Source organism: Spea bombifrons, chromosome 1 (genome assembly GCF_027358695.1).
Source record: "Spea bombifrons isolate aSpeBom1 chromosome 1, aSpeBom1.2.pri, whole genome shotgun sequence".
NCBI classification, from domain to species: Eukaryota; Metazoa; Chordata; class Amphibia; order Anura; family Pelobatidae; genus Spea; species Spea bombifrons.
Window position 1 is genome coordinate 77068481 of NC_071087.1, and position 17456 is coordinate 77085936.

A 17456-nucleotide genomic window follows, 5' to 3' on the forward strand; every position below is an offset into this window, starting at 1 on the left:
TGGAAGCATCTGGAAGTAACAGCCCAGCCACAAAGTGGTAGTCAACGCATAGTTTCAGAGTGCTGAAGCGCTGTGTGTGTGTAAACATACATGCATACATACATACATACATACATACATACATAAAAACGGTCTGTAGCGTCATTCACTACAGAGTTCCAAACTGCCTCTGGAAGAAAAATCAGCAAGAGCATTGTGCGTCGGGAGCTTCATGAAGTGGGTTTCCATGGCTGAGCAGCTGCACAGAAACCAATAACAAGCGTTTGCTGGAGAGGTGTAAGGCATACTGCACCGAGCCCTGGCCTAAACCCCATTGACCGCCTTTGGGATGCATTAAAACACCAATTGTGTGCCAGGCCTTCTTGTCCAAAATCAGCGCCTGATATCACAAATGCTCTTTTGGCTGTATGGGCACAAGTTTCCGAAGTTATGTGGGAAATGTGCTACTCTGTTTTAATGCCCATGGTTTTGGAATGGGCTGTCAAACTAGCTTATATAGATGAGAGTGTCAGGTGTTCATACTTTTGATCATATTGTGTACATACGTGCAAGAAACGGTGAATTATATGGTATGCGGTACTACATTTTCTAGCATCTGTTGTTCAGTAAATTTTCATCCCGAGAAACTTGGGAGCTGTGTGGTTTCTCTATCGATAGAGATTTCAAAATCAAAAAGTTCTTATGTGCAAAATATATGAAAGCATCCAAGCCCTCTCTATATCTTGATTTTGCTTGACTACAGTTCCCAACAAGTTTTCTTTTTTTTTTTTTTCTTCCCTTTTAGTAGCTCTGCAAAGTGTAGTCGTGCATAGTACACAGCAGCCGGTTGTGTTGGACGGTTGTTTTGCAGCATCTTACAACATTAGAAAACCATCGAAGTTCCCCTTTTAAGCTGCCTACCGTCAGTCACACCACCCATATGTTGCGAAATGCACAAAGCAATGTTTTTTTTTTGTGTAGATTTAGATAAAGCCTAAGCAGGTAGCAGTTTTCAGAAACCTTCATGATGTTTCGTGCTGTCATGAAAAAGTGGCCCAAGAACCTGTAATGATGGCATGTAATGCCATGAAGAAAGCAGCTGTGTGTGTACACCGCTCGCTGCCTGTCGCTTTTTCTGTTGTATGGGCCTGCCTTGCGCCTGAGGCAGTCCCCGAGAACCGCCATTCATGATTCCCACGCCATCACGCAAGACTTCCTTTATTAATGGATGCATCACATTCTCAGAAGAAATCAGGAGCCTCAGAAAAGTAAAAGAGGGAATGCACAAGACATGGGTTTTTTTATTCCAGAACCTTGTATTATCGTTTAACCCTTTATGTTGTGTGCACCTACCTTGCCCTGTAGATGTGAAAAATATACAAAAACCATCTGGAGATGCAGCTGTATACATTGGCTGTTTGAGAGACTTTGGCGGCAAAAAAGCATAAAAATTGTTTCCCTTTGCCGCAGATTGGTTATCAAATGGTTGCACGATAAATGTCCAAATACGCCTTGTGAAATAGAAACATAGAAAGTGCCAGCAGATCAAAACATTAAAAACCAAAGATTGGCCCACCAAATACCCTTGATTGTCTGTGCTTTAAAAATCTATAGTTTTTATTGGGATATTTAGAGCAGGTGGTTTGAAAAATTCAAATTTTGAAAAGGGAACGGCCATGTTCCATTGTGTACCCCTTAACTTCCAATAACAAAAACACCTATGCGTGTTGGATTTTTCCAAATTCATGACATTTACATTAATAAATCTTGTAGTATTTTGGACAGCTGAACTGGTTTAGGGATCAATTTAATAGTAATTATTTTAATTTTTTTTTTTTTAAGTATACTAAATGTGGGACTATATATATATATATATATATATATCTCTAAAAAGGGCATCAAAAGAAAGCTGTATCAGTCCTTGATGCATGGATGCACGGTTAAAGAACCTTAATGTAAAAATACTGGTCAGGTTTTTGGGAAACCCCCACCAGTAAAGAAGGGGGTTAACGCCTGCAGACATCCGAACGCCACAATGTATCTGTACATGTGCTTTTGCGATTGGATTCAAGATTGAACAAAGTGGTACATCATAACCCATATGCTTACCTGCCACAGTGCCTGTATGTGCTTCTTATAGAGACACTCTACAGTACACAGGAAGGCTGGAACACCTTATTTTATATAAGATGCTGCTTCCTTTTCCTCTGTTAATTCTGGGGGTATTTTTATTTATTTATTTTTTAATTATCTGCTTTCTTTTTTTTTTTTTTTTTTTTTTATGAACGTTTTTTGAAGAATTCCTGATCTTTTACACAGTCATAATAAAACTGCGTATGAGTTCTACACACTAGTGGACACGTGTCAGTAACTGGGTATCAACATGTAGAAAATGTTTTCTTTTAACTAAGCTATATGACAGTCCTGTTCTCTTGTTCTTGTAGTTTGTGTGAAACGCATACACCGTCTGCAGCTCTTAGATTGCCTCGGCCTGATCCAAATGCTCCCTTCATCGGAAGAGTGCAATTTGAGCCCCTGTAGATTGTGTGTTAAACGTGTCTGCGTGCATGCTCCAGATACGACACAAAGCGTTAAAATGCTACTTTAGGAAATGGAGCGCAGACATCAATGCTCCAATGCCTATTTAAAAAAAAAAAAAGATCTCCTTGGACAGAATGGGACATATGGCTCTTCCATATCTTGTGCTTATCTTGCTGGGTGAGAAGAGCTAAGATTCCCTTATAAAGTGGGGGAAATATATCTGTCGTTTTGTTTTGGATAAGAGTGAGCAGACAAACATCCAGCAAAATATTTTTTCTTACCTTTTTTTTCCCTCTCACCAGGATGTGGGGTAGATTTTGCTTTATCATCTGCGTGAAGCAAACATGTTTTTCTTCTACCCCCCCTTCCACCCACGCAATCCCTCCCTCCTCACTGCTTCTCTTACACAAAACCTCACCTCATTGCACTCAGTCACTATCTCTCTCCTTATTTTCCCCGCATTTCTCTCTCTCTCTCTCTCTCTCTCCCTTGATCACTCTGGCCTCTCCCCAGGTGTTTTTATGGAAACGGGTAAAGTGTAGATTGTAGGACGTTGTGAAAAGCATACAGGCGCTTACCGAGCCTTCCCCCTACTTTCCGTTTGAGGTCTTGGAAATGTGTGCGTAATCTACTAGAACCATGAGAAATATATACACATACATACAATATACTGGCATTCAGTATCGGCAGTGCATGCCCCTGTAGCTCTCTAACTTTATATTCACAAAAAAAAAAAAGAACATTCAGTACATAAAATGAAAAGAATAAATAAGTCGGTTTCTGAGGACTACATCTTAAATTTCCATTTCCATTTGTCAAACATTGAAATACAGCTTGTGGCCGCATCTCGCAGTATTGTCAGGGACAGGATCTTGGGGCCTTTCTGTCTCTTGTTTTTGTAATCCGCTCTAAGCAAAAAAAAGCTATAGTGGGCCGGAAGGAGTCGTGATGTCTTCTTGAGTTTGTAGAATGTTGAACTTCAGGTTTTAGTGCCTATGTCTGTTCACACCTGTAGAGTCGGAGCAGCTCTTAGGAAAAATGTTTACATTTTAACTTTTAGAAGTAGTTGGGGGTAGGTATATGGCTTCTAACCCTGAGGCGACCTTAGTGCATTCCTGCATTGCCTAATGGGAAATCTAGCCTGTTTATGAGAATTTTTTTTTCTTTGAGTGATGTAGCTGCGTCATACATGTCATATCAACATTTTGTTTTACTATTTTATAATGTTCACAACAAACGCCTATGTAAGGCATAGATATTGGGGATTCCATCATACTATATGGCCATATTTTGCAAAGACCACTACTACATCAAAGTACCCCAAATTTGTCAAATCCTATCTAATTTTTTATGGTTATATTTCTTACCAAGGATCTGAATCGGTGTTTTTTGGATTGTATGTGCTGAATTCTGACTTTAAAGTGGAATTGAAGTCTCATTGACCCTCTCGGGCACTGAAGAAGCTTGACACACACTACTTTAGACAGGACTATTTTTCCTACCACACTCCAGGCTAAATGATTAACTTTGTAGAAGAGCAACCATCTTTGATGTTGATTACTATTACAACTTTTTTTTTCCCCTTCCTCTTTTCTGCACCAGTATCGTTTGGTTTTTTTTGTATGCTTTTGGAATCTAGCTTGTTTGTTGCTGTTTTAGAACACACACACACACACACACACACACACCCGTATACTGTGTTATCTGCTAGGTGCTTCACAAAACCCTGGGCACCGGGTGGCCATGGCAACTAGAAAAAACTTCCTGGTGCAGAGGGTTTTGAAGAGTTGCCATCATGAATCCAGCACCCTATGTCTTCCTGCGGGTATGCTGTGCAGCGAGTCTCCCAGTGTGGTCACGTAATGCACTTGCCTTACCGCACCCCTACAGGAAATCATTGGGTGCCACATTCATGATGGCAGAAAATAGGCAGCGACTGGTTTCCACAAGGTGAGAGGGTTGGAGACGGAGTAGCATATGTGAGTGTGTGTATACCATAGTGTCAGAGTTCGGGTATGTACAGATGCCAATTAATATGGCTTATTATATCAGGATATAATAAAAATTTGGTAAGTACAACCTTAGATGAGCAGCAACACATGTTGTACCGTGTCGTGATGACAAAACTTAAGCCAAAATGGAGAAGTCATGTGAAAAACCGAGTACACCCATACGGCTTCAATAGAAATTAAGATGCTAAGTAGCAGACAGGTGCTGCTAATCAAATGCCCCTGATTAATTGATCAGCAAATGTGACCACCTCTATAAAAACAAGGCTTGACAAACCCTGGTCACCTGGAAAATATGATCATGATTGGGGAAGGAAAAAAAGCTGGCTCCTAGATTCAAACCGAATGTGTGGACCCCCGACCTGCAGTCATATAAATGTCCAACAAAATAGTGGTTTTGGGCATGCTCTTCCGCATTCTCTCTCTGTCTCAGGGGTGGAAACTCCTCCTAGCACATCAGTGGGAGTGATGGGGCTCATGCGGATGGCCGCAGAGGCTTGGGCTGCAGTACATATGGATGTGGAGTCCTAGGTTGAGCATATGGAGAGTACAGGCCAGCAGAGCCCAAACTAAGGAAGCACAATGAAAGATCCAGATCTTCAATTCAGTGCTGCAGACACAGTATGTATCTGTGTGTGTGTGTGCGTGTGTAATTATATATATTACACACACACCAGTCAGCCATAACATTATGACCACTGACAGGTTAAGTGAATAATACTGATAATCTTGTTATCATGGCACCTGTCAGTGGGTGGGATATATTAGGCAGGAAGTGAACGTTTTGGCCTCAAAGTTGATGTGTTAGAAGCATGAAAAAATGTGGAAGCGTAAAAAAACAGCAGCTCTTGTGGGAATGTTTGTACCTATCAAAAGTGGTCAAAGGAAAGAAAAGCCGTGAAAGATTACGGGCGGCTGAGGCTCATCGATGCATGTGGTGGGGGGGGTGGCCTGTGTGGTCAAATTCAACAGGTAAGCTACTGGTGAAAAGTTAATGCTGGTTCTGCTAGAAAGGTATTGGAACACAGAGTGCATCACAGTTTGTTGCATATGAGGCTGTGTAGCCGCAGACCAGTCAGAGTGCCCATGATGGGCATGGGCCTGGGACCATAAGAACTGGATCAGGGTACAATGGAAGAAAAGTGGCCTGGTCTGACGAATCACATTTTCTTTTACATCACGTGGATGGCCACGTGTGTGTGTTGCTTACCTGGAGAACACATGGCACCAGGATGCATCGATATATATATATATATATATATATATATATATATATATTTATTATCTGCATTAAGGGGCTGATAAATGGCAGTGTGCAAAGCATACTGTGACGGGCACGCCTTGTACCCCCATCGGTTCTCTGATGCTTCCTGCCAGGGCCAAAATGGTTAACGGCTTCCAGCGCTAGTCGACACTAGCGAGGATGGGCTCAGGAACTGGTCCGGTGTCTTTAACGTTGCAGAACAGCAGCTTGCCGAGGCGTAGCCGAAGAGTGCTGTAATTGTCCTGAAAAGGACAATGAGTGATCCAGCCAACCCTCGGAAGCATTAGACGAGACTAATGTTCCAGGGAAGTAACACACGTTATCGGGGAAACACACAAGCTTATATACAGGTTGGGTGAGAAAAAGACCATAAATAATGTCCACATCTTCCCACCCTGCCCAGACAGTCCGGCCACCAAGCCCCGCAATGTCCGTAGAACTTTAGCTGTCGTTCTCGGGATGATCCTGAAGGAGCGGGGGCGATCTCGGGGTCCTGAGGGTATCCTGTCCAAAAAGCGATAGGCCGAAGGGACCCCGAGCAGCAACAGTTCAAAATTTCCCTGGGACAGACCGTGAGATAGCCAGCGTACGATAACCGTGCCGGCTGATCTCCGCTCCCCTAGCGGTCCCAGCAACCGGGGATCTGTGGAAGGCTCCCTCTACGAACCACCCCTGGTCCGTAGCCCAGCACCTATGCGGTGGCAAGGCTCAAGGGTGTCTGGGCTACGAGGGGCCAAAGTCCCAGATGGTCATAACTACTTATTGTGTACGGCACTTATTAACCCCGGGCCGTTACACATACCATTCATACTCGTAATGTTTCAGTGGATTCTGAAAGGGCAGGAGGGCAATGAGCTCTTAACTTTTCTTAAAATGATTGCACCTTTAGATGTACATGCTGTAAAATGCATAATAAAATGAATTCTGTGTAGCGGATATAAAATGTAATGGTAGGCACCGTAATAGACGGATCTAACCAGGTTTATTCACTTAGCATACTAGAGAGTGCAATTAGTGTTGTCTGAGTGGAACCGTGTCTTTAACACATAGCTTGGAGGATTTGTTTTTTCAATTTGCTTGTGTGTTTGCGTCTATGATTGCAAAAGTATTTATAGAAATGGAAATTGTTACTCAACTCTAAAGAAAATGGGGAAAATGTGAAACCCACAATCGAGTTAATGTTTGCTTATTGTGTTAGGCTGTCCATGGTTATAAAACACCAGCCTCCTAAGGGGCATTGTTTTGGGCCTTGACCTTGGTTTTTGCACTTAGCCCTTTGGTTGGATAAAGACAACACATCAATCTGATATAAAATTTTAACCTCAGGGTAACAAACGTTTGTAGTCAATATGTTACCTAACATAATAAAGACGTTTTGTTGCGCTACTAATGTTCCTTGTTTTGCTGCAGATTCGGATGCTGTGATTGAGTAGACAGCCTGTGGCATTTTATTGTGGTTAGTGTGAATAATACTATAGTTAACTTTCTCACGTGCCGGATAGTGGGGTTATTTGACGTTATACTGGTAATGTTTAAATTAACAGAGCACCTCGTGCCTCCCTATTTCAAGTTAATAAAATAGACGGTTGCCAGCAGGGTTCAAGCTTAAGTCGTTTTGCTAAGGGAACATGCATATCCAGTAGAGCTGGCAGTGCTACCTGCCGTAAGATGTTTAGCAGCTGGTATGAAATTAAACTACCTAACTAAATAAATAAACATTCCAATACTAATAATCGTGTTGGGGCAAACGAATGGGATTAGTGGAACGGAGAAGCAAAGACCAAGGGAGGGTCCATTCGGACCGGACTGATTGGTTTTCGTATGACCGAGGGATAGAAGGAAATGATCAGCGACAGGACATAAGTCCGAGACCTTCAGAAATTACGTTGAATACAGTGTAGTGGCCAGTTCCCCTGGGCGCATGAACCCATAAAATGCTAGAAACATGGTGGCTTTGAGCATTGTACAAGTAGCTGGAGTAAAGGGGTTGAGTATTTAAGCATTTTGTCAAAGCTCTGAAAACCTCCCCATCAATCGGCCACCGACTGGGGGCCTTGACTGGCTTGGTTTTCTGCAGACCTCTTAGTAAGGTTTTGACCGGGTGCTTAGCAATCAGAGAGATTTTGTTAGGAAAATATAGTGATATGTGATGTTGGACTCCCGTTAAAGTTTAAGCTAGAACGGCAGTGCGCTGCGAAAGCCAAGAGGGTGGCAACTGAATACGCGTTCGTAGGGGCAGATGCTACCACAAATCTGCCAAATAGGGACCAGGCTCTGTCATATGCTTCCCTGGTATTGCTGGACAACGCTCTCGTGATAATATGGCGAGCTCTGTGCAGATGCTTTTCTATGCTAGAATGAGCTTGTCGAAGACTGGCGCAGTTGTAGGTGCTGCTGCCACTGAGGGTTGGACTTTGAAAAACCGCTGGAAATTGAAACGAGAACGCGTCTGCCGCCATATTCTGCGTGCCCGGCACATGCGAACATCTAGTAAAGTCAGACGCTGAAACGTAGCTGTGGGAGAGAGAGGCCTTGGTTAAATAACCATAGCCCCTCCCACAACTACAGGCTAATGCAGGGCTCGCCAAATCCCAGGCACCAGGTCGCCATGGTGACTCAGAATTTTGTCCTGGCGCCTAGGAGTTTGTCAGCCTCTTACACCCACAAAAAAATGCCCCTGCATCACGCGGGGGCGCTGCTGCTGCTGTCTGCCCAGATTCTGGGCAGACAGCACAGCCACTTCGAGCCCGAGCCTGAGATCACTCCCACGGAGTGATTCTGTAGGCTGAAACTGCGATTGCAGGAAAACCTGCAATAGCGTTTTCAGCTGCCACAGGCAGCTTCAGGAAAAGGGGTTGAGTCAGTGTTGATTAGGTCCCCACACAAGTGTGGGGACCTGACACAACATCCCCCTGCTGCCTGATCGCTCCATGAGAGCGACAGGGCAGCGTTAACCCCTTCAATGCCGTGATCGCAGCATTTTAGGGGTTAATTCCCGTTTTGTACGGGGCTCTGCTGCTGGTGGTCTGCCTGGAAGCCCAGGCAGGCCAGCAACGGCAAAAACGAGCCCCCACAAGCCCTTTGATGACTCATGTGGGCATGGAAGCCTACAGCAGTCATCAGAGAGACTCCCCCCTGCAATGGCTGGTCTATAGAGCAGCAATTGCGTCCCAGCTTCCAGAGGCAGCTTCAGGGACAGGGGGAGAGGGTTCTTTGGTCTCCACATAAGTGTGGAGACCAGCCCCAACACCCCCCTGCTGCCTGATCGCTCCATGAGAGCGATAGTTCAGCGTTAACCCCTTCAATTCCACAATTGTGTATAACACATTCGTGGCATTGCAGGGGTTAACATTTGTCCTCACAAGCTTGTGGGGACTAAATATCAGTCAATGCAATGCTCCAATGGAACATCAGCATTGAAAGCGTTAAAAAAAATATATATATATAAAAAAAACAACAAAAAACAGCACTGACCTGAAAGTCCAGGGTGCTTCCAGGTCAAATTCTGTGAGTTTAGTAAGTGGGCTGATGATGATCAGGTCACTCCTGACCAACTGTTTAAAAAAAAAAAAAAAAAAAAAAAAAAAAAAAAATCCTGGCTCCTAACTTTTTTAGCTGGCGCCTAGATTCACAACAAATTTGTCAAACCCTGGGCTAATGTACATTAGCCCTAACATTTATACCTGGGAACTTTAAGGGCAAATCTTTGTGTTCACACAGTCTGGAACTGACGCATCACCCTTGGTGCATCACCACTTTTTTTAATTTTTTTTGTAATTTTTTCTTTTTGTTGTTGATATTCTGTTTCAGACCTTCTCTTTCCGGTTAAGCCACATCACATATTCCCAACTGGTTTATTTGTAGCAGAACCAAATCTGTCTCGATACTCTGCAAATTACCATTACCTGCAGACGGCTCACTCACCTAAACGTGTTATTGAATGGTAAATCCCAAACTGTAGCCATCTTTGCTTGGAGAGGCTCAATTTTATTGGTGAAATAAAACTAGGTGCCCTTTAAATTAATCAGAGTGTGGAATGTAAATTTCAAAGCAGAAGTGTTAAATGTAACACAATCTCTGGGTTTGCAGATAAAAAGGGTTTTGTTTGTTCCAAAAATAGTCCTGTGTAAAACCCAAAATAAAAAAATTGTTTGCCAATAATTGACGTATTCTAGATCTAGAAGAAGAGATTAGAAGGGTAAAATACAACTGCCCAGAAAACGAACGGAACGGAAAACACATGCCCTCCCCATCCTTTCTGCCTAGAAGATTTTAAACTATTTGTTTAATTTGGGTTCTGATAAAAATTTGTATCATGGGCGTCCTCCTTTATTGTACCATATAAATTGTGGTTGAAAGCTAGTGTGTGTAATAAACCGTGAAAGGTTGTTAGAGCAAATCTATGTCTAGGATTTGGCAGTGCCATTCTAACGCTTTAGCTCTGCATATTAAGAGGTCTTCATCTGAGAATGTCCTGTATTTGGCTCCATCCATCTAACCCATTGTCCTGACGCCTCTCCTAGTCCGTGTTTATGAAAAGCACCCCACACTATTTTGCTATATAAAACAATAAATAATGTCTTTTGGCAAAAGGTTAAATTTTTTTGGCTTTCCTTTCACCCTTATTCTATAGAAGTCAGCTGTCAAACTTCGTGGAACAACTGGGTTCTCGCTGTATTGTCTCATCTACAGTATGGATCTCTCCAAATGAACACAGCCAGTGCTACCCATCACAGTTGTGCTGTGCTTCTGATGATTCCTACAGATGTTGATTATATTTTCTTTTATACAGCTAGGTTTGTGTGGTCGTTGATGATCAAAACGCAGATTGTGTTGCTATAATTTCTAATAAGACCTGTGCTTCTCTTCTACAGTATTTAGTCTGAGATCAAGTTTGTTTACAGTGATGCATTCTGGGTAGGCCTGTGGTAGCATATTGACAGGGATGGTGTCTGTCCCTCTGGCACATTACCATCACGTGATTAAAAAAACAGATAATGTGCCAGGTGAAGACTTGTCATTTATCAGAGGAATATTTCTACCACATTTAGCTCCATATATAATGTAAAAGGGTGAAGCCGTATTCTGCAATAAAATGAAAAAACCTGCTAAATTGGTTCTACTATTTTTCTTGAGTAGAAATACCCAATGTTTTTGTTTTTACAAACTATAGGGCAATAAGCACAAGTAGCATTTTGCTGTTTCAATACCATTTTTTTTCCCCCAAATCTGGCCATTCTTCCCCCATGTGCTGTTTAGGACATCGTTGAAGCTGGCCAATTCTTAGATCCCTTTTTAAGCTTGTTTAATGTCGTGACATGCCTGGCACGTCATTGATTGTTAAGGGGTTAAAAGTCCATTGTTTAAAATACTTCTACAAAAGATATTATTGGGTTTTAGTGCCATCTTATTCTGAAATGCTGTATGATGGGTAAAATGGACAGAAACAGTGCATTACATGACAATTTGACTTACAGAAACGAGGTAAGGAGGATCCTGCTCAAACCTTTTTTTTTCCTTTGTGTGTTAACCTTTCATTTAATTGTAATCGCTCATATGGCCTGTGGCACCATGTTTGAGAGACCAAACTGTATCTCTTTAACAGTATATGATAAACGTGCAACGTCTGATTATTTTGTTTATTGAGCCAAGATCTCTATAATACAATTAAACCTCATTTAGATGCTGTTAGGACAGCTCTTTTCTTCTAGGTGGGAGAAGAAGATCTCATGTGGTTCACTAATAATGACTTGTTCTTTGGTTTAGGGTAACACAAAAAGAAGACAAAGTGGATTACGGCCTTAATAAGCAGTGCTGAAGAATATATAATATAGTCTGAGGTTTTCTATCATGGGGGGCATAGTAGGAGCAGTTAAGGACTGGCCTTGCCAAGGCGGCTGCCTATTCCTATTGAGCTGATCTTGTGGGGCACGGCTATAAGGTTTTTTTTTTTTCCCAGTATTGCATGCAGAAAGTGCATGAAAGAGGCTGGTTCTCAACACTTATTTCTAGTTTTAGGACTCTAGAACAACAGTAGCTGACAACCTACCAATTTGTAAAATGTGAAGAGTTGGAAATCTAGGGTGTGATTAAACAGACCAATAGGAGGTTATATGAAATATTAGAAAGCATTAGCGAGTTGGACTACAAAGAGTATTCAATAGAGAAATGGGAGATTTAAGAGAGTCTCAAGAAGAAGCCAGACTGTTATAAATGAGACTGTGTGGCTTGCAGACCTTGGGGACTCCTCACACATCCATCCTGTGGACAGTGTGGTAACAAAACACAGAAATGCTGATGAGAATACGTGGCAAATCTCTGAGTAACAGACATTCCCCCAGCTGTGGGAAGGAAACCCAAGACTTCTCTGTTTTAACCGTCTGTTCCTCTATTCTTGGAAAAAAGACCCGTTACTAAAACGCTAGCATTAACCCTATCGGGCCAGTTACTATTACCGCTGTAATTAATTTAGCATGAGGGAATCTGCTAAATGTGAAAGGCATTTTTTTTAAAAAATTTTTAAAGACAAATACAATTTGTCTCATTTAGAAAGCTTTACTACAATATTTTCCCCAAGGGGAATCTGATAGTAAGGCGATTCCAAAATGCTTGGGAAAACCTGTAAAGGAACGCTAGGTATCAGACCAGTTTATACAACGGTTAACAAATAACGGTTAACTGGGAACTCGCTTTCATGGTTTAAAAGTAAATATTACTTCTCACTCCTTCATTCTATTCTGATTTGATGATGCCTGATCCCAGTTGGTACCGTCCTGAGAAGAAGAAAACAAAAATAATAATTGTATATATAATCATCAAATTCTTCAATGCTCTACAATGGTACAACTTGGTTGCCCTTACTTGGAATCTAGGTTAGGTCGTTAAGTGTGAATGGGGCTGCTTCAATAAAAAAAAAAATCATAATGTTGGTACTTAATCTTTCGTAGAATTTATTTTTAGCTTATACAGTGCCAGCCAAGCTCTTCCTGCATCAGAAGCTTTTTGGGGATGGACTTTCAGAATATATATTAAACCCAAAAGTATAACATTTTTGAAAGGTTATCCTTAATGTTATTGTCTAGACATACTCAAAGTGGTTCTGCTCTCCTTTTATGCTTTTGTTTCTGCACTGGACTAGGGGATATTCCAAAGGTTAAAGGGGGTTAACGGCATTCAGCTATTTGTGCTTGGGTTCTACTACTTGCTCTCTGGCTATCTCTGAAATGCTCTAGAGTGACTCGATATATGGAGGAAGCAGGTGGTGTATGTGCAATGAGTGTCAGTTTTTTGTTAAACTGTAGGTGGCTATTTTAAGAGTAAGCGTGAGTTCAGTGGCAGGACCCACAGAATTAATCTTGCATACCCAACCAACTTCATGTGGGTTCCTTCCTGAAAGAGGGGAACTTTACATGGCCCTATCATAGCTTTGTCTACAGGGATGTGAATGTGTATAAAGTGGGTAACACACAGTTACATTCTTATAACTATTATTGATTTACAAAGTACCATCCTATAAGGCTGCGTTATACATTACATATTCATTTGTAGTTATATTGTCTGTTCGTATTGCTCTTCTACTTTGATATGTAACGTTGACTTGGCTTTTATGTGATCTCAGTCATGCACAAGTTTCTTCAGAGCTGCTTTGTTGGTTGATCATGTCACACCAAAATAGGACATCCTGTCCTGAGGCCCTTTAGCTTTGGCTACGTAATTAACTTCGGTTAATGCCTCCATTCTTCATGACATGTGACAATCACAGGAGCTATGTCTGCCCTGCAGCCAGCTACATAATCGTTGGTCATTTTATTTCCCCTCGCAGTAGCCATCCACTGGAACTACGGTATTTTTGCCTTCCGCACCCCTACATCCCCACCCACACTGTCTTATGTGCTTGACAGCTATTCTGATATAGTTCCTGACCCTAAGTTTGCTGTCTTACATGTAAACCCAACTTCTAGCAGAGACCCATCGCATGAATGTCATCCTAATCTGCCGCTTCAATTTATTGTTAAAGCTAAACTAATAATGTCCTCAGTTGCCAATTGCACCTTGGTTACAGTGTTTGTTTGTTCAGTAATTGAGATGTATTGTTGTTGTGCAATAATCCAAAGTCGCCACCCCCAATCTTTTAGACGGGAGATTTGTTTCTTTTTAAGTAGTTTAAATGGCAATTACTGCTCCGTGGCTGGTGAGGAACAGGAATCATGCTTTTGTTAGCAGATCTCAGTTGGATTACTTTAAGTTGTATTGGTACTTTTGCATTATGCTTTGTAAAAAAGGTGATAACCCTGCAATCGTTTGTGGAAAACATTACTCTAGCATGTTAAGACACAAGTTACTGTGTTTTGTTTTTTTACTGCTATGTGACCGTAATCTGTTGGATAAAATGCTAAGTATGGACATATTTTCTTAGACAATTTGATTTCCTAATGGCATACAGTATTTAATACAGAGGTTAAAAGTTTCAGCTTTCAACTTTGAAAATAGATAATGCTGTGTTTTGTTTTAGGGAAACTTGTTAACCTTAGAAATCCCCTGATGTCTTTCGTTTTACTTAACAGAGGGACATCTGAATCCCTGCAGCTTTGTCTTACTCTGTCTTATTCTTTAACATCATTGGCCTGCTAATAGGTATCTTGCACATCTAAAGACTCATGTTTGATTGTGGAATAAATGAATTTTATGTGACTTTCCTTGTACACAGACCTATTTCCGTTTAAGACTAACTGTTTTTTATAACTTTTTCATTTTTGTTGACAGTTTGCCACAGTATGGATATCCGGAATAATCTGACTGATCTCAATGCACTAGAGGACTGCACAGTCATTGAGGGCCATCTCCAGATCTTACTGATGTTCAACACAAAACCAGAGAACTTCAGAGACTTGAGTTTCCCTAAACTTACCATGATAACCGACTACCTCCTACTTTTCCGCGTCTATGGTCTAGAGAGCCTGAAGGACCTATTTCCCAACCTCATGGTCATTCGTGGTACACGCCTCTTCTTCAACTATGCCCTGGTTATCTTTGAGATGGTTCACATGAAGGAGATCGGGCTATATAACCTTGTGAACATCATAAGAGGCTCTGTGAGGATTGAAAAGAACAATGAGTTGTGTTACTTGGCCACTATTGATTGGTCAAGAATTTTGGACTCTGTAGAAGACAACTACATCAACCTCAACAAAGACAGTAAAGAGTGTGGCGATGTGTGTCCAGGCACTGGGAAGGGCACAGGAAAGTGCCCATCTACTGTGGTCAATGGAATGTTTTTTGAGCGCTGTTGGACACCGGACCACTGCCAAAAGGGTAAGCGGTATATTGATGATATAGTTTGCATTCATCCCCAATAAACATTAATAGTTTATCTATGATTGCAGACAGTTATTAGCTAAAATAGCTCAGTAGGTTAAACATCTGGTAACTTGTTCAGCTGTGTCACCTGTGTTTCCAACAAGTAATGCATACAATTCCATATACCAGAGCTCAACAAACCACAGATACCAGCTCAGCGTGACTTGCTTTTTTATTTTTTTGTTCTCTTTTTTTTATTTTTTTGTGTTTTTTTTTTTTATTTTATTTTATTTAATAAAAAAAGGCTTTTTCCCCCTTGGGCATGGAAGGAATATGTTACCAGAAAAGGCAATGTGTAGAATGTGAAGGGTGCATTTTGAGAACAAGGGTAAAACAAAAAAATGTGAAATATTTGGATATAATTATTAGAATGCAAGTTTATGCATGATTGAAAAAGACCCCTGCATGTATTCAAAGGAGCAATAAGTGTCAGTGGGCAAAGAAAGACTGATGGATTTATTTACTAAACTGTGAAGCTTGAGGTGAGAAAATGTCCCCACTTTTTATACCTGGACATTATGCCACTTGGCCTTCCTTAATGTGTAGCGTGCTGAAATATTTAAGTCCCCAGACATATTCGATTCATCTCTTGCTTGGCACACAGAACACGGCCAATTTTTCTTCCAAATGCTGCCTGTGTGTCGACTTCTCTCTGGAAGAGTAGGCGCAAAAAAGGTTCAACTATTTAAATAAAATGTAGCTTGGTTGTATCCAGAGGATCTGGGCACCGATTTCAGTGATAAGTGCGTGAAGGTTTTGGTAAGAGAATTATATCTGGCAAACGCTGCAAGTTTGTTTTCATAACATTGTGCACATTTCACCTTCTGCCTTAAAATTAGTATTTAGTGGCTGATGGCCGTTTGGCAGGCCAGCTCTTTCTTTTTGTCTGTCTTCCAGAATTGCAACCAGACACCTTTTTTCTTCACCACCTGGATTTTAGCCGGGGCACATTAAAACATAATTTGTATTACTTCCTTGGCATAAATCTCTATGAAGCTAGTCAAGTCTATGTCTACGGCAGGACACAGATTTATATATGTCAATTGGCCAAGAAAAAATAATGCTAGAGACTGACAACAAATAGAATCTAGCAATAGATATTTTAAATTGGAGCTTGCATCCAAAAAAACTGTAGATGATAGAATCCACTGCAGATCAGCATGATACTTAATGTACATATTATATATTGCACTCATCCAGACTAAGTTGTGCACACAGCATGTTGTGACATAGTAGTGAGGATTGTGAGGGCACGCGTGCACAGTCCACTCAACGCCCTTGTTTGCTGCTATAGAGATTGGGGGTGACACTTTAAGCTTTATAAATAACTTTCCACCCATACATTTCCTAGCTAATTGGCTAGCATAGTGTATAGGTGAATGTTGCCCTACTAAGTGACACCTTGTAAGTTTTTATCCTGACTCATGAGTTAATACATAATATGTTCATCTTCTTTTTAAATTTACTTGCTTCTATCAATCTACTCTTTTTAAGAGGTTCTTATGTTATATGACAATCTTAATGCAGTTACCCAAGTTTTCTCTAGATTTGATATTGTACTTCAACCTGATGCCCTCAGGCTGGTTGGTGGATTTCCCCACTGATCTTGCTATAAAAAGTTTGTGCGTTTGATATGCATGGTCCAGAATTTTGGACTGCTTGTATGGGGTCTATTCGCTGTGAGTGGAAGAGAGTAGAGCCCTGCGCGGGATTTTTTTATTTTTATTTTTTTTTATCCCGCTCCTACTGATTTGTTTTGTCCAATCCCGCCGGCTCCTGTAACATGTGTGCCCGATCCCGCCCGCTCCCACCACAAATGTGGCCAATCACGCCCACTTCCTTACCTGAACTGCAGATTGCCCGCAAGGCTGTCTTTGAGTTGCTCCAGGAACACGGCAGAATCATGGGAGGTGACGTCGCATCACGTGACTCTGCTGTGTTACTGGGCGGCGCAAGAGAACACTGAGGGAGCAGCGCGAAAACTTGCAGGACTGCACGGGATTACATAAAATGCATAGGTTAAGCAACAGGAGCAAACCGGCCAAGGGCCAGTACAAAATTCTTCAAAAAGTCCACATAGTGGGGTTAAATTGCATGACCATGTCTGTTCTGCATTTGTTAGTTGCTGGGGCGGGCGGCAGTCTGCTTTACCTGCCAGAAGCTGCCACCATTCCCCTGTTAAGCAGGAGGCTTCCCAAAATTCTCCTCATTGACACTGATTCGAAAGGTTCAATGTTATTGCATAGCATCTCTGTGGAGATTAGACCCCTTAAGGTTCCCTATCCCTGGCCAAAGACTAGTATGGG

General features: G+C 41.6%; 1 protein-coding gene across 1 annotated transcript in view; it reads left to right on the plus strand.

Moving 5' to 3' along the window:
• INSR (insulin receptor) overlaps window positions 1-17456 on the plus strand; it is a 46065-nt gene that overhangs the window by 8463 nt on the left and 20146 nt on the right. The window contains exon 2 of the mRNA XM_053464313.1: window positions 14557-15105. Within this exon, the coding sequence (XP_053320288.1) occupies window positions 14557-15105 (549 nt within the window). The remainder of the gene's footprint in view (window positions 1-14556; window positions 15106-17456) is intronic.